The 16,473-nt window shown below is 51.4% G+C and overlaps 8 protein-coding genes across 8 annotated transcripts; 3 read left to right on the top strand and 5 right to left on the bottom strand.

Moving 5' to 3' along the window:
- Positions 1-1,383: 1,383 nt before the first annotated feature.
- SEPMUDRAFT_134720 (uncharacterized protein) lies at positions 1,384-2,580 on the bottom strand (the record flags this gene model as incomplete). Its single annotated transcript, XM_016902656.1, has 1 exon — positions 1,384-2,580. The coding sequence occupies exon 1, from the start codon at positions 2,494-2,496 to the stop codon at positions 1,384-1,386; it is 1,113 nt and encodes a 370-aa protein (XP_016759723.1). The 5' UTR covers positions 2,497-2,580.
- A 14-nt stretch (positions 2,581-2,594) lies between these two features.
- On the bottom strand, positions 2,595-3,922 carry SEPMUDRAFT_150486 (Golgi apparatus membrane protein TVP18). The gene is made up of 4 exons (XM_016906209.1): positions 3,486-3,922; positions 3,407-3,422; positions 3,246-3,338; positions 2,595-3,185 (listed from the first exon to the last, which is right to left on the bottom strand). Exons 1-4 carry the CDS (start codon positions 3,520-3,522, stop codon positions 2,885-2,887), a joined length of 447 nt encoding a protein of 148 aa, XP_016759722.1. The 5' UTR covers positions 3,523-3,922; the 3' UTR covers positions 2,595-2,884.
- An 849-nt stretch (positions 3,923-4,771) lies between these two features.
- SEPMUDRAFT_150485 (uncharacterized protein) lies at positions 4,772-7,219 on the bottom strand. The gene has a single exon (XM_016906208.1). It carries the CDS (start codon positions 7,170-7,172, stop codon positions 6,321-6,323), a length of 852 nt encoding a protein of 283 aa, XP_016759721.1. The 5' UTR covers positions 7,173-7,219; the 3' UTR covers positions 4,772-6,320.
- Positions 7,220-8,606: 1,387 nt separating this feature from the next.
- Positions 8,607-10,306, top strand: SEPMUDRAFT_150484 (uncharacterized protein). Its single transcript, XM_016906207.1, has 3 exons — positions 8,607-8,936; positions 9,020-9,904; positions 9,979-10,306. Exons 1-3 carry the CDS (start codon positions 8,772-8,774, stop codon positions 9,997-9,999), a joined length of 1,071 nt encoding a protein of 356 aa, XP_016759720.1. The 5' UTR covers positions 8,607-8,771; the 3' UTR covers positions 10,000-10,306.
- Positions 10,307-10,704: 398 nt separating this feature from the next.
- SEPMUDRAFT_165065 (glutathione S-transferase) lies at positions 10,705-12,815 on the bottom strand. The gene has a single exon (XM_016908151.1). The coding sequence runs from the start codon at positions 11,591-11,593 to the stop codon at positions 10,871-10,873; it is 723 nt and encodes a 240-aa protein (XP_016759719.1). The 5' UTR covers positions 11,594-12,815; the 3' UTR covers positions 10,705-10,870.
- On the bottom strand, positions 10,705-12,910 carry SEPMUDRAFT_134715 (uncharacterized protein; the record flags this gene model as incomplete). Its single annotated transcript, XM_016902655.1, has 1 exon — positions 10,705-12,910. The coding sequence occupies one exon, from the start codon at positions 12,908-12,910 to the stop codon at positions 12,011-12,013; it is 900 nt and encodes a 299-aa protein (XP_016759718.1). The 3' UTR covers positions 10,705-12,010.
- Positions 12,911-13,064: 154 nt separating this feature from the next.
- On the top strand, positions 13,065-16,423 carry SEPMUDRAFT_150482 (Bac_surface_Ag-domain-containing protein). Its single transcript, XM_016906206.1, has 6 exons — positions 13,065-13,137; positions 13,201-13,317; positions 13,377-15,217; positions 15,293-15,582; positions 15,644-15,861; positions 15,943-16,423. The coding sequence occupies exons 1-3, from the start codon at positions 13,111-13,113 to the stop codon at positions 14,781-14,783; spliced, it is 1,551 nt and encodes a 516-aa protein (XP_016759716.1). The 5' UTR covers positions 13,065-13,110; the 3' UTR covers positions 14,784-15,217; positions 15,293-15,582; positions 15,644-15,861; positions 15,943-16,423.
- SEPMUDRAFT_89334 (kinase-like protein) lies at positions 14,985-16,423 on the top strand. Its single transcript, XM_016910497.1, has 4 exons — positions 14,985-15,217; positions 15,293-15,582; positions 15,644-15,861; positions 15,943-16,423. The coding sequence occupies exons 1-4, from the start codon at positions 15,093-15,095 to the stop codon at positions 16,315-16,317; spliced, it is 1,008 nt and encodes a 335-aa protein (XP_016759717.1). The 5' UTR covers positions 14,985-15,092; the 3' UTR covers positions 16,318-16,423.
- Positions 16,424-16,473: the final 50 nt, after the last annotated feature.

Genomic DNA, 16,473 nt, shown 5'->3' with positions numbered 1-16,473 from the left:
CTACCGACTAACCCTAACCCTAACCCTAACCCTAACCCTAACCCTAACCCTAACCCTAACCCTAACCCTAACCCTAACCCTAACCCTAACCCTAACCCTAACCCTAACCCTAACCCTAACCCTAACCCTAACCCTAACCCTAACCCTAACCCTAACCCTAACCCTAACCCTAACCCTAACCCTAACCCTAACCCTAACCCTCTTGCCTACGAACTCTTTTACCTCTGCCGCCGAATATATACAATATATAAAGCCCTTCGCTATATACCTTACGTAGGCTAGATTCCGAGAAACCCTAGTATTAGTCTCTTTAATCCTACTAACGTATAATAATAGCGCTCTTCGCTTTGCCGAGCCTACTACCTATAAGGCCTTATTATATACCTCTCTACTTGTAGAGTAGTAGCTATTTATAGCAGTTAGTCGCCGCGCTTCTATCTTAGCTCGCGTAGGCCTACTACTACCTCTGCTTAGCGTACTTAGCGCTATCTTAGGCTCTTCCTTATTATTATTATTATTATTATTATTATTATTATTATTATTATTATTATTATTATTATTATTAGGTATTTCGTATAGATCGAGCTATAGTACTATAGGTAGCCGCTTTATAAGACATAGGCTCGGTCGATATAGCTACGAAGAACTAGCAACCGGAGAAGAAGTAGTATTTAGCTATTTAGGTATAGTATAATACTACTTGTATTCGCTATTATTATCGATCGGCTCTAGTATCGGCTCTATAGCTATCTTATTGATCGCGTCGTATATCTATTGATCGTCGTCGGCTATAGCTAATTAGAGGCTAGAGAATTGCTATCGGTTTTATATATAAATTCGTATATATATAGTACTAATCGACTTGGATTAATGTATATATATATATGTATCGCATATATATAGAATTCGTAGAATTCCGACGTCTACGTATATTTAGGTATAGTATATAATATATATAGAGGGTATAAACTAAGTTTAGGTAGAGAAAAGATTAGCCTCTATATTAGCAAGATTAGCCGACGTTCTATACTACTAATAGGCTAGCCTATAGGACATATTATATAGAGGGTATAAACTATAGGCAGGTAAAAAGATTAGCCTCTATATTAGTAAGATTAGCCGACGTTCTGTACTACTAATAGGCTAGCCTATAGGATATATTATATATAGAGGATATAAACTAGGTTCGAATTGAAGAAAGATTAGCTAATGTTCTATACTACTAATAGGCCTACCTTATTCGATACTTAACTTCTTAAACTACTATATCTTAAGTAAATATAGAACCTCTCTCTCTCCCTCTCTCGCTCTCTCTACTACAATAAGGCTAAAGAAGAAATCTGCTTTCGAACTTCAATATTCTATTATCAATTCAAACTACGATCAAGACCTAAACGCAAGACAACCCGCTATATCGTAAGCCTCTGCAATCGCTACAAGCTCCCTTTCTACTATCGCATCGGCACAATGCCACCGAAGGAGTCCTCGAGCGGCCCTCAAATGACTCCCATTTTGCAACTCCTGAAGGCATGGACCCGAAGGACATGTGCATTGCTGATTGCTAGGCACCCGAACCCGATAGTGAAATCGCAATTCGGGCTGTAGGTCTTCCAACATCTGAATCCAGCGCTTGAGGTATATGCCTGCAGGGACAGCTCGACTTGCGAAGACGACGTACAAATTCTGGTTTCTCGAAAGTGCCGTGTACCATGCGGGATCCCTGTCCATATGCATCATCGCACGGGGGGGTATGGTACCGAGTGGCAGTCGGAGATTTGTGCGGAGCATGACTTCTGCGCGATGGTAGTAGGCTCGATGTGAGTGTGATGGCTTCAATCGACTGAATGTTCCTTGGGGGTTCGACGGCATTGCGGAAAGTGGAGGTACGGGTTGGACCAGCATGACTTCGTACCGTAGAGGATGAAGAAGAAACAATGAGCGACGGTACGGCGATAAGATGCAGCGCGTGTTCCTGGCCACACCTGATAGTCCTTCGTGTCGGACGCGGAGCTCGATTACTGCGTACTGCAGCAGCTGGCGAAGGCAATCCTTCTCGAGGAGTTTACTGCTTCGCAGGATCGGGATGTGAGAGCGAAGGAATGTGTAGTCCAGGCGCTGGTTCACACTCACGATATGGATGTCTTCTGCCATTTTCTGATAAATGATGTCGCGCAACTCCTTCGGCAGTTGCATCAACGGAAATGGAGGTGGTTGCAGACTGTGTCCATTGGCTGCTGTTGCTTGAGTAGCCAGCTCGAGAGCGGTGCGCATTGCTGATGTAGCAAAGGCGTTGGACATGTCTGTGATGAAAATGAGGCCTCTAAGCGATGTAGGCGTGCGATGGTTTGTGGTATGTTTTCTAATGATGAGGTACCGGACTTGATGTTGAAATGCTGCGGCTCTGTAGTGGTGTAGACCTGAACTGGAAGTATAGGTAAGGTAAGATACATGTAGGTGGCAGTCCCCATTGCCTTCCTGACCTATAATGAGCTGCATCAGTAGATCTGGCAAGCACAGCAGTAGGAGCTGAGAGCGGCTGGCTCGATGGAAGTAGTGACCCTCAGGTACCAAAGCCTACCTCCTCCTTACCGTCGGGCAGTTTCCAGTGTCTGCTACAGCCTGGTACGTTCGCGGGAGCGGCACAATGGCTGATGGTAGATCATCATCTCATGCTCAAATCCGTGAGTTCGTAGTAGAAGTACACGTGTATCATATTGCCTGCATTCAGCATAGCCACTCCGCACCAGAAAGGCCGTCACAATGCGCAATGCAGCGGCGGCATGGTCTCTTCTGACCACGTCCTCCGCGCGCGTCCGTCTTCGCCATGCTATCACATCCTCACATCCTTAGCTCCTTATCCGCCATTTTGTCTTTTCGCGCCGTCCTACACAATCATCTGCGCTACGCCTTGGCCTCCCAATGTCTTACTGCTCTGGAACTCCTGCCCCCTGAAGCCTGCGAGAGCGTAGAAGATGGCAGCGAGCAACAAGACAATCGCAGCTGCGATGAGACTCGTCGCTTTTGCAATGATACTCAGCCACTGAATGAGTGACATGACGGCGTAGATGGCGGCGCGCATGTAGTTGGTCGCGAATCGTCGAATGAAGGTATCGAATTTGGGAGAGGTCGGGCAGATTCGGAGGAGAAGCGGCACTTCAATAAAGAGGATGATGAAGGTGGATATGCTGTATGATCAGTCAGTCGCTGTGGCTCAGTGACCAGTCCGGGCCGCAGAGAACACGTACAGGCATAGCACACTGAACAGAATGACCCAGTGGAGGTGGAAGATGTTGGCGATTCCCAGGGCAAAACATAGAATCATGGCGATGATGCCCGTCCTACAATTCTCGTCAGTTCTGCTGCATGGAATACGCATGTGCGGCAGTGGTAGGAGAGTCAAGTATACCATTGGCCATAGATGCCTAGATGATGGCTCTGGTCAGCACCTGGTCCTCTTCGCAATCAGAAAACGATGCGCGACTCACTGAAGTTGCGCGATCTCAGCTCCTCCGCGAGCGTCATCTTGTCTTTCTGCTCTACTTTACTCTTTTCTGCGCAGTTCTGCTCTGCGCTGCTCTGCTTTGCGCTGCTCTGCTCGACCCTGTTCTGCTATGCTCTGCTCTTCTTCACTCTTCTCTGTTCTTCTCTCCACTCTACGCCTGCTTCTACGCCTGCTTCCTCGGTACTCGTACAATGCTTTGCTGGCGATGCGGTTGTTGATCTGGCTGAATGTGCTCTGAAGTCGATCCGCTTATTGTCGTCTTTGTTGTTGGGAAGGGGGGCGCGGTGACTCGACAGCAGTGGTGATGTGGATGTTTCAGGGGTCCAATGGACTTTGTATGAGGTTGCGAAGGGAGTTGGGTGGATTGTGTTTGCGTGGAGTAAAGTGAAGAGAGGTTCGCGTCCTCTACTGCTACCTGACAGACTACAGTGATGATCTGCGCGAGCCTCTAGTGAGACTTGCAGTGTACGTGGTACCTACTGGCCCTGCTTTTATTAGGTTGGTTGCTAGGCGAGGCTGCTCCCGGCCACTCCCGTCCCTTCAACATCAGCCTCATCAGCTATACCCGAGTTACCTTACAGACAATGCACAGGACTCATAAAAGGAGGTACAGTAAGTGGCTATCAACATCGACTGTTATTGAATGTTGGCTCAGCTGGAAGGAGCTACTGTATCTAGCGAGTACTGTACATCGATCATCTCCATACAGCACCAGTACCATTCACTCCTCCATCCATCCCCACCAGTCTGATGGAGCCTCTCAAGGGATGGGAGGTTTCGCCGGCCCAGTGCCTCATCTCATGCCCCCCGCAGAGACGAAGCTCTTTCGACGTTCTTGCTCCTGTCCTCCCACCCGGCGACGCTGCTCTCCATTTAGCACAAGTCGCGACGGGCCATCTTGTATCCCGGGTCACCACAGGCGGTGACGCTGCCCGTGCAGGTTCCGTTGCGGCACGATCCCGAAGGAGTCGCCCACCCCCAAAGGGCCACTTGTTTGCCGTTGGTGAAGACCTGGGTGACATTGCCGGCCTACACGCGCATCGTTAGTGCTGGCATTGTGATCAGGTCGGTATGCCGGGACTCACCACCGTGCCGAGGCACACATCGGCTTTGGCGTCACACGTGATGTTGAACGGCAACGGGGCCGCTCCCGCGAGCTGGGCCGAGCCGTATGCCCGGCCATCCTTCATCCATGCGGAGATGGTGGACTTGCCAGCTGCAAATGTGGTATTAGCACATCATCATCTTCTTCTCTCGTCGGGCACAACGTGGAATAGCACACTGTGAACTTACTGAAGTTGCCACCGTCGGTGAGCAGATTCTCAATCTCGCCAGATGCGGTGACGGTGCACTTCCAGGTGGATGAGTCGCATTTTGCAGTCACTAGATGGCATCAGACGTCAGCAACGGCATGGAGTCACGAGAGGTGATGCGAGAGTAGACTGACACAGAGCCGGAACGCTGCCGACGACACTGCTGACCGTGCCAGTGAGTGCACCGACAGTGCCAGTGACTGCTCCCACCGTGCCAGCAATGGCACCACGGACGGCGACGGTGTTGCCTGCGGCGTCGACAGTGGCCGCAAGAGCACCATTTGGTCCCAGAACCCCAGATCCGGAGATGTGAGTGCCAGTCATACCAGCAACACTGGCCAGGACGCCATCGAGAAGGGGCAAGGCAGCGGCGCCTGGAGCACTGACGCTCAGAACAGCGAGGAGGACGTTGAACAACATTTTGCTGGTGGGGATGGAGCTGAGGAGCTGAGTTGATGCCTGTTGCTGAGGAGAGTGCTGCTGTTGCTGGTGCTGCTGGTGCTGGACTGCGATGGATAATCACTTTTGCGATTGCATGGATGGTCTTATATCTCTCTCCCTCCTCATGTACTCGCTACATGTAGACACACGCGTACACCACGCAGTCGAGCCGAAATTTGCAAGCCCAGCAGCAGCATTGGACGCAAAAACAACCAGGCACAATCTGTCATCATTTTTCAGCCCGAAAAGCCATTGACAGTGTCTGGATGCGGGTTCGACATGGTCGATGGTTGGCGATGGCCACAGTATGCAAAAGATCAATATCGATCGAAGAGCTGAGTCGACAGTCCACCCTTCGCTAGGCAAGCTGTCTCGAACGTGTTGGCCCAGATCTGGTGGGTTTCTGGCTTCAGACTGATCCGTGCGGCCACGCGAGCTTTCCTCCTAGGGGGATTCATGCATGTCACTGGGGTTGTGTGTCGGTCTCACACGCCAGGAGAATGTATGGCGAACGTGCGTTCGCCCACTGCATTGGAAAGAGGGCGCATTCAAAGTCTGGTTCACGTTCGAGAACTGCGTCGCTGACTCAACTCGTCGGCAGTTTCAGTGCTGCATTAGTACACATGGCCGCACTGGCCCTTATGACTCGCGCTATACCACAGTGAGTGCACTAGCTGGTCACGACCACGCCAAGCCCACCACTCCCAATAACAGGCGCCATATGTCACGAGTCTGTCAACGAGCACTCGACATCTTCGATGCTGCTTCTCGCATGAACGCTCACCTGCATCGAGCATTGCCAACCACAGGTCCAGACCTCGTCCGCCACTCGAGCAACAGGCGCCTTGCTCAACGGTCGTGGTCCCTCTCAATGGTGCACCACGATCGATACCGTACCTTGCATTGAGGTGCGCTCCACACAAACACATGTCACGTCTATCGTCCAGGACCGGAAGACCTTTTTCCCGAGAGCAGGCGAGGATACGTGCCAAGGCGCAATACAGCAGCAGCATTAAGGTATTATGGATTATTTCTGATCTCCCCTAACTCCGGCCTACATGTACCTACCGGGCACGACTCACGCGTGAAACTTCTACAGTCAAATCCAACACCTCAGGATCCAACAGCAATCCATCATCATCGTCATCCCCGTTGCCACAATGCCCAAACTGCTCTCGCAACGTCTCATTGCCGGTGCGATCGCGAAAACACGCCGATTTCTCGTGTGCATACCTCCGCAACGCACTCCAATCCTTACACATGTGCCACTGTCCGTCTCCACTCGTGTGCCGTCCCAGGGTATACAAGGGGGTATTATCCGCATGACACATGATGAATTGTCGAAACGCATCGAAACAGTGTCTCGCATGTTGCACGGGATAGCTCAGCTTCGTCTCTTTGCGTTGATCATTACCATCTTGATTTTGATCTTGCAACTCAAAGAAGAGTTTCCGCACAATCTTGAGACAGTGCAATTGATGATAACTCTCCAGAAGATAGAGTCCCTTCGTTTCGTTGCCGGGAATCGGCATGGAATATGGCCAGTGTTGTTGCGCGGCGAGCGTGTGGTCGAGTCCCACGTGGCCGTAGGCGGTGTTGATGTTGTCCCAGAGCGTGTCGGATACGCTGCGGTTCGGGGAACTGTAGCCTGTATACCAGTGGAATTGGACGGGTTTGGAGGGTAAGGTGGGCTGGATGGCGATTGCGTTGTTGATTTCTTGTTCTTCTTCCATTTCTTTCTGTTGTCGTTGCTGTTGTTGCTGTTGTTGCTGATGTGAGGGTAGAAGTGTTGTTGTTGACGATCCAGACACTAATGATTGATGATGCTGCTGCCCTGTCGATCTGTGATGTCTTGCAGATTGCAATACTGTGGCGGCCCAGCCGCATGCCAGTAGGATATTCGATGCGAGCAGCATGGCAATGATGAGGCCACTTTTGCTGCTGGTGTTGGTAGCATTTCTCGTTGTCGACGAATATTCGGAAGAGTCTGCTTCGCGTTCGGATACGAAAAGAAGTGGTTTTTGTACTGTTGATTCGTCCATTTCGGCGGCCGATTCTTTCAAGATGGTATGCGCTGTTGCTTTCTTCTCACTCGATCAACCAACTCCGTAAGTGCAACTCTCATCAACAACAGCAGCAGTCGTTTCTGGAGCTGGAAGGAAGAGTAATTCAGAATGACAGACAGAGAGAGACAGAAAGAGACAGAGACACACAGAGAGCGAGAGAGCAAGCAAGAGAAACCAGCTCGAACTGGAATTTCCCCATTGGGAAACCGAGTCACGTTTCCACCCCTCAGCCAGACCCCGAAGTGTTCTAGAGACTAGGAGGTACCTCTTAGGAGGTATAATTCTATTTGTGAGTGTGGATACACCGAGGTCATCGTGCATTGCATATGGTATAGACCCATGACTGGGGCACTATACCATCATTCCCTCCCCTCCCCACCCCCTTCTCCCCTTCTCTGTCTCTGTCTCTGTCTCTGTCTCTGTCTCGGCCAGACTTTCTTGTCTTGGGCTATCCCACTCTGACATGTATTGGATCAGGTTGTACCAAGCTTTTCCCTTTGAGACACCCAGCCCAGGCTGCCCAGCCCCCCTATAGGGGGCTCCTAAGAGGCTAAGAGGCGTTTGCGCCATCGAATGGGCTTTCTTCCCTTTTCTTTGCCCAGTCCTACTGCAACTCTTTCTGTAATGTATATGCATGAAATTTCTAAAACACGCCACCAAAAAACTACATACGCCAGAATCTTCTAGCCTGCCTGCTAAGGAAAAGAGTCTGGTCAGGTACCCCCCTACAGACACACACACACGGGCACAGTGTCATGAGTAAAATCACTTTACCTTCCTTCCCGATGGGGATGGCTTGGGCGGCGTCGGCGTTCATGACCATGACCAGTTTTAGTGGCATTGTGGCATATAACTGACATGTCCGTCGTCGATGGGCCTACTGAGCCACGATGGACGATAAAAGGAAACGTCCTTCCCGATCGAGATTTTTTCATCGAGGCACTGCGAAAAGAGGAAGAAACAGGAGGAGAAGGGCCGCGACTCGAGAAACTTGTGAAGCACTCTCAACCGCATTGCATGCAATACCTTTTTTGTTTTCTTTTTTTGCCATTTGTTTTTCCCGCAGCCGAGTCTCACTCGATCACTACGTCCTTTTCTATGTACCCACCTCATGCTCTACTTACCTATTGCAGTCAGGTACATCGTGCCGTCGCGTGGACGCTCGGATCATCTGGGGAACTGAACTGAGTTGTTAGCTACCGAACTGAACTGAACCACTCATCCACTCTACTACTTTCTGCTACTGGCTACTGGCTACTTACTGTCCGCTGTGGACAGGCATATATTACTTCCAGCCCCTCCCCCTTCAGTACACTTTTTCTGATTCGATATCTGCTGGCCCACGTACGTAGCTGATCAGCTACAACCGTGCAAATATCCCCATCCCCAACCCTCGCTCCTCGTCAATCATTCATTACTTTCGTTAATCATCATTGCTCCTTTGCAATCATGTACGCGATCAGCGAGGCCAGCACGATCATTCTGACCGTCTTATTGACCGTCTTGGCGACTCTGGCATTGAGCTTGCGCCTGTTGACGGCCAATCGAGCCTACAAAGGCGATACCTTTCGCTTTCGATGGCACGTGGATGATTTTCTCTGCGTGGCGGCTTTGGTGAGTGGGACCTTCCTGTCCTCTTTTTTTTTCTTGCAAGACACATCGCTGACCACATTGTTCGTTTTCTTCTACTGTCACAGATCTTCCTCTATGCCAGTTCAGCCATCATCATCTGGGGCGCAGCCATGGGCGCCATGGGCTCCCATTCCAGTCCCGAAGACGCCGAAAACTGGTACACGACCGCAGGACCCGCCTGGATCGTTCTGGCCAAAACCTTCTGGGTGGTATTCTTCCTCCAACCGCTCCAACTCGGATGTATCCGCCTCGCGATTCTCTTTCTGTATCGCAGGTTTTTCGGAACCTACAAATCGTTCAATATTGTCAATTGGACTCTTGTCGCCGTCGTTTCGGGCTGGACGGTAGCGTTTTTCTTTGGGCTGTTGTTTGATTGTGGATTGCAAATGGACGCGAATTGGGCCTCGTTGGGCGAAATTGCGCAACAATGTCCGTTTGGATTTTTGCCGACGGTGATTTATACCATTTTGGATGCGTGTTTGGATCTGTTTGTGCTGTTGCTGCCGATTCCATGGATCTTTCAGCTCAACTTGAGTCTGACGAACAAGTTGTCTATTACGGGATGTTTCTTGCTGGGTTCGATTGCTACTGCGGCTGCCTTTGTGAGGATGACGGTGTTTATCCAGACGGGCATTCCGAGCGAGGCTATGAACCGCACAACTGTCATGGGTTTGCCGGCATATGATCTGTTGGGGATTGTCTCTGCCGAGGTCTTCTGGACTATGATCGAGTCGACTGTTGCTCTGATTGCAGTCTGTTTGCCTGCGGTCAGAAAGGCGGTTGCGAAGAGTGCTTTTGGAAAGGCCCTGGGCTTCGCGTCATTCTCGAGAATGATGCGCAGTGGCGGATCATCACCATCGCCATCCAAGATCACCATCCGGTCGGAATCGCCGGATGATAACAGATGTTCCAACTGTTCGGGCAAGATCCCCGTCGGCCACGTTGTCGAGGTGAGTGTGGAGAGTCCACTGTGAGAAGCGTGTGCGTGAAACGATCATCATGCTGACTTGTGATTCGAATGTAGTTGGAAAAAGGCGAAGTCTAAGTGAACTCGGACAATGGCATCGTGTTCTCAGCGCACATGCCCTGGCACATCTCCGACGAGTTGGTGGGCTCGTTGTGGCTCCCGGACTCTCGAATCTGTATCCATTAAAAAAAGAATTTTAAACCATTTGTGTAAAATATAGTTGGCTTCCAAAGCAGGTCTGACATGATTATGAGTGGTATGGTCATGAACGGGGGAACGGGAAAAGCATTCGGCGTCCCGTGTGGGTGTTGCTGTTGTTGCTGTTGCTGCTGCTGCTGCTGTTGTTGTTATTGTTCTTCTCCCGAAAAGAATATCAGCATTTCATCCCCGGCAGTATTCATTTTCCAGAATTCATCCAAGTAGTTTCGACACGTGTGAGTGTAGCCAACTTGTCTCTTCTACCGTCAACCTCTCCCAACATTCCTACGCCCTACGAACGCGGATAGGAGTCTTAGGGTTAGAGCTAACCTAACCATACCCTAACCCTGACCCTATACGTAGCTTCTGGGAAGGCCATATCCTGATTGACTGCGGGCCGGTAGTCTCGAGCAGTTTGCCAGAGTCGGAGCATGGAGGCGTTGCGACGGAGAAAAAAAAGTTATCGCAGAGTCCCTACATGTATCCAAGAAGATGTAGTGACAGACGGGACCATCACCACTCACTCATCGTATTAGTATGGCGAGGCCGCCGGGCCGATTTGTGTGGTATGATGCCAGATTGGATCCTTTTGCGGCGACATAACAAAAGTAGTTTGGCGGGGACAGGAGAGTAGTCATAGTCGCACGGCTATGTTTCAATCTCTATCAGTCTTGCAAGCTCAGGTGTCAGCACGGAAGCTATACAGAGAGAAAAAAGACAGATGCACCTCCTTCTTCCACTTCTTGTACTACTACTTCTTCTTCCAAATCCCATTTCCCACCCCACCCAGCTCGATCAAAGTCTTCTCCGGTCCATCGGCGCTCAACAACGGCTGCATCTCGGGATCTCCCTTCTCCATCGCTCTCACATATGCCGGTCGAGCAGCTACATCGCGCAGCCATCTCAGAATATGATCATAACCTTTCAGACTCGTACCAGACCAATATCGTCCCGTGGATAGGGAGAACATCATCATGATATCCGCAGCTGTAAAGTCCTCCCCGGCAAGCCATTTATGGGAGGATAATCGGTCATTGACGTGGGAGAGGGCGTCTTGTACTGAGTTTGCTGAGAGTTTCGGGAGAAAGTCATCGGGAGGTAGGTCGGCCATGCGAACGAGCATTGCTGTGTTCAAGGCTGGCTGTAGAGAACCGGAGCAGTAGTTGAACCAGTAGATGTAGTCTACAAAACCGGGTTGACCGACTGGCGTAGTGAGTCTGCCAGAGCCATAGGTTTCGATGATGTATTGGCAGATTGCGGCGGATTCGGAGAGGGCGAGAGGGGGGTTCACGGCATCGTCAACGATGAAGGGAGCTTTGCCAGTGGAGTTCCCGGGAAGTGATTTGAGAGACTCTGGAGCCGTGAGTGGATCCCGGGTGTAATTGACGAGGTTATATTCCAGACCAAGCTCTTCGCAGAGAAAGACGATGCGCTCAGATTGGGAAATGCCCAGGTGGTGTACTGTGAGCGTCATGCTTTCGGATGTGCGGTGGGCGGTTGTGTGACTGCGGTTAAGGAGCGGTTAAGGAGGTACCTGTAGGCAGCGGCGTGGAGAGGGGTTCAAAGGGGTGGTTGTTGTTTTCTCTCTCTCTCGACGACGTGACAGTTGTACATACATGTAGTATGAGATGGTGGTGGGGTGGATGACGTGGTGGGACCTGAAGCATCATGCCAAGTCTCGGACCTTGTAGAGCCGGGATGAAGGCGTTGGCGTTGGCGTTGGCGTTGGCCATGCCCATCATTGATGGCAGAGCGTGTCAATAGAAGCCATGGTCTGTATAGGCCTGCTCGGGGTGAAGTCCTTCCGGTTCCGTTGTGCGTTGTGCGTCGTGCATCGAGGGGAACTGTCACTCCTTGTGGCCTTCCGACCATGCTCCCACACACTGCTCATTCACGTCTCGAGACTCTTGTCAAGCTTCGCTTGCATGGTGAGTAAGTCCTTCTTCTTCGGGGGTATAGCTTTCTTTTCCTCTCCTGCAGATTTCGTCTGTGGACTGGATTCGACTCGACCTGTTCCCATCGCGGGCTCGTCGACTTTCGACGGGCTTGAGCTCTTGTCTTGCTTTTTTTGAGCAGCGCGTTCAGGGCGGATGGGAGATTTCGATTGTTGCTCTCGGATGCCCGTTCTTCTCTTGCCTGCCCTACGCGGCTTTGCAACGACCATCGTAGTCCCCCATGCAACTCTCTTGAATGCCGGCTGATCGGGCAATTCTCCTGGATGATGGCTCCCCCTCCACGCCTCTACCTCTGCTTCCAGCGTGTCAAACACGGCGTCGAGTCTCTTTGCGTGAGTTTCCTCTTCGAACTTGAACTGTTGGGTGTCAAAACGCCTCTCCGCCTCAGTTCCAGCTCTCAAACGCGCTCGGACTTTCTGACTCTGCGTCTCGCCCTTCTCTTCCGCATAAGGAACGGCTTCCAAGTCCTCGAGGTTGCGTCGTAAGTTCTCCACACGTTCCTGCAGGATGTTCAGTTTCGGGGGAAAGGTCCTGCGGTGTTGAGCCCAGTGAGCGGGCATGTACGATGGGATCGAGGGATTCAGTTGGACGGAGCGGGCCTGGGAGATGATTTGGCCCGTCATGGAGGCCAGCTCGCTGGCCTCAGTGCCAATGGCTTCAACCAGGCGTTTGGTGGTGGCGAGGGCGATGGAGTCGATTTCTTTAAGGTCTTCGAGCGTGTCGGCGCGGGAGGCGGCGTCGCGGCGAGGAGAGGAAGACGAGAAGGGGCGGCGGCGGCGGTAAGGGCATAGATGAATGGGGAGACGTCGAGGCAGAGGAGGCATGCGAGCAGACATGGTGGCAGGTCTGTTGTGTGTTGTTCATGCACTCACTTCCATAGTTGATAGGATACGGTACCTTAGACATTCATAATAAGCTTTCTGGGAAGCTTCATGACGGAAACCTCCAGCTTCAACCACCCCAAGATCATCTATTCTCTCATACCTTACTGACCGGTAACACGCAACACGCACACCAGCCCTTTACCCCTGCTCCGATGGCCTCGTTGCCGCTGGAGGACGATGTACGTATCATAACAACGGGGAATTAGGCAAAATTACCTGCAGAAGCTGAGTGTTATATACAGGTCTTCCAACAGCTTCGGAAGCCCATTGACGCCAAAGTGCTGGAGCAGCGCGAGAAGGAAATCAACGAGCGCATACAGACTTCTTACGACAAGGCGGAGAAGCGGCAGCATGAGCTGGTATGTGTCTCGTGCGCCTCTCGCGGTATCGTCATCATCAGCACCTCTTACGCATCCAGATCTCCCTGAATTCCACGGCGCCCGTGTCCATTTCCTCGATCAAAGTGCTGCACGCTACCCACACGCGTCACCACTTCCTCGAACGCATCTTCAACCCTCTCTTGACCCAGAACCGCAAAGACCAGGCCTACTACACCCTCCGCGAAGCTCTGGCGGAAGTCTCCCACGCCGTCGACAAGCTCAACCGTCTCGACATCTTCCAGTCACCCATTTCCACCTACATCGACAAAGCCGAGCCCACCGATTCCAGCACCACCCCGACCGACTACGCTGTGTTCGTCACAGCCAAAGAGCGCGGGAGATATACCATCAAGACCGGCACTGAAGCTGGCACTGCGGAAGGGAGCGCATATGTGAATGCAGTACTGAGAAACATCTTTGGCGGAGGAGAACGCTTGAATGGACATGCCAGCCTGGGGACCAGAACACGAGAAACGTACAGTGCGACGTTCGACACTCCCATCCTCTCCAATCCGGACCTGCGGCTCGAAGTGGGAGGTCTCAAGTCGAGTACGATCAAGCCATGGGCATCTCACGAGGAAGTCTTACGAGGGGGGTCGACGAAGTTTTTATGGAGGAATTCGCCGTTCTTACATCAAGAGTTGGGGTACACGGGGTTCTGGAGACAAGTGACGGGACTGGCGGAGAAAGCATCACCTACGATCCGAGCTGATGCGGGAGATAGCTTCAAGTCTAGTCTGTCGCATACTCTGACGTATGACTCGAGAGATACACCCATGTTGCCTTCACGGGGACTCTTCTTGAAAGCCGCTTCCGAGCTGGCCGGCGTGGGTCCGTTGGCAGGAGATGTTGCCTTTGGGAAATACGAAGTCGAGGGTCAAGCTGCTGTGCCAATCCCCATCCCGGGAATAGAAGGGGACAGCGGGATTTCATTCACGGTCGGATTGCGAGGTGGTTTCATTGCGCCTCTGCCACTGGGGGGAGAATCGACAATCAAAGGCACGAGGATTAACGATCGATTTCAACTGGGCGGACCCACAGATGTGAGGGGATTCCGTCTTTCAGGACTGGGGCCCCGTGATGGACAGGATGCTGTCGGAGGAGACGTCTATGCCGCCGGTGGTGCTTCCCTTCTCTTCCCTCTTCCCCGAGTCGGTGCAGACACTCCGCTACGGCTCCAAGCGTTCATCAACGGAGGACGGTTACTAGCATTGCGAGATACACCAGGTGATGGTCCCCGGAGGGTAGGCGACGTCGGAAACAGTCTGACGCGCACCATCCACGACTTGAGCAACAGCTTACCCAGTGCTGCTGCGGGCTTCGGACTGGTCTATGCCCATCCTGCAGCGCGAGTCGAGGTCAATTTCAGTCTCCCCCTCGTGATTCGCAAAGGCGAAGAAGGACGGAAAGGATTGAGCTTCGGGATTGGGTTGAACTTTTTATAGAGAGAAGAAGTGTGGAAATGTGGGATTCTGGCTTATGTAACCCCAGCGGAAGAGAGGATGCAGCATAATGTATCTCGATTCATTGTTGATATCACCCATTTGCAGACAGACAACGCACTTCATATGGCCAGCCGCTGCACAGGAAGCAGCCTGCGTTCTGTCCGACGTGTGGTATCCTTCTCACCTCGTTCCCCTATCTTCACTTCCCTCACTTGCTTGCGTACTCACGCCTCCTCGACCACTCCCGCGGCGGAGAGCAGCATCAATGCATCCTTTGCTACCAACGCGTCTACCACTCCCACTGCAGCGATGCTCTCTGCTTCATCCAACCATGTCACAGAGGAGAGCATTACAGGCGCATCGGGTCGCGTCTATCGAATCGAAAAAATCCTCCAAGACAAAGGCCATCCACTCACCAAAGTCTATCGCGCAAAGTGAGTGTGCTGGAGGTAGCAGCTCTACACGGAGTCTCATCGATATCCAGCAACTGATGTATTTTTTTACTCCAGGAGCGACGGCATGACCAACGACTTCGTGCTGAAAGAGATTTCGCAAGAATGGGACGTACGTCTGGGAATCTACGAACGCATCGGCAACAATTGTCCGTATCTGCGCAACCTCGTCGATACTATTCCCGAACGTCAGATGTTTGTGTTTGAGTATCTGGAAGATAATTTGTTGCTTCTTGCTCGTCAAGAAGATGAACAACCACCGGTACCTCCGTCGGCGATGAAGTATATTCTAAAATGTATCCTGAAAGGGTTGGCGGAGTTGCATTCGAAGGACATCATTCATAATGGTAGGTGAAGAGAGTCCACCTTTCATCCTTTTCGCTGAAACTGATCCTCTACCTTACCTAGATATAAAAGCAAACAACATCATGATCCAATTCTCCTCCCGCGCGCCCGAATGGAAAGTCGCAAAAGTCCAACTCGTCGATCTCGAAGACGCACATTATACACCTCCTCCCGCTGCGCTCGGAGGCGCATGGGTAGGGAATATCATGTGGCGAAGTCCCGAAGCACATGCCATGGGCCCTATTCGCAAGTCTTCGGATATGTGGTCTTTTGGTCTCGTGGTATGTCTCTATCTATCTCTTTATACTACCAGCTATATATATACTAATCACCTCTCCCTCCCTCTTTCTCTGCATATGCAGTGTCTCTACGCCATCACCCGCGTCCTCCCCTTCGCAGTAGACAAGGCATCCTTACCAAAAGATGTAGAGCCACTGGCCATCATCATCTCCCGCCAAATATCCTACTTTGTAGAGGCAGATGATTTCTGCGCGTTCATCAACTATCTCGAGCCCGATAGTCCCTGGGTCCAAGCGTTCATGGAGACACTGAAGGAGTTCACCAAGGGAGGCAAACCGTTCAAACCTTTTCGTATGTGGAAGCATTATGAGAGGTTTGGGCAGCCGGAGAGTTTGAGAGGGTTGATTGGGGAGATGGTGAGGTTTGATCCTGATAAGAGGTTGACGGCGGAGGAGGCGTTGGGGCATGAGTGGTTTCGGGAGGGGGAGGGGGGTTAGTTTATTGTATTATATTGTACTGTTCTTTTTTTTTTTGTGTGTGTAGGATTAGAAGGGAGAGGGATTGTGAAATCTCCGCTTTGTACTGACTGACTAGCGAGGAAGGGGAGGGAAACTCTTACAAGTGTAGATCTAATACAGCCGGTTTGTGTAAGA

The sequence above is a fragment of the Sphaerulina musiva genome, assembly GCF_000320565.1.
Source record: "Sphaerulina musiva SO2202 unplaced genomic scaffold SEPMUscaffold_7, whole genome shotgun sequence".
NCBI lineage: Eukaryota > Fungi > Ascomycota > Dothideomycetes > Mycosphaerellales > Mycosphaerellaceae > Sphaerulina > Sphaerulina musiva.
This window is presented reverse-complemented; position numbering and strand designations above follow the sequence as displayed.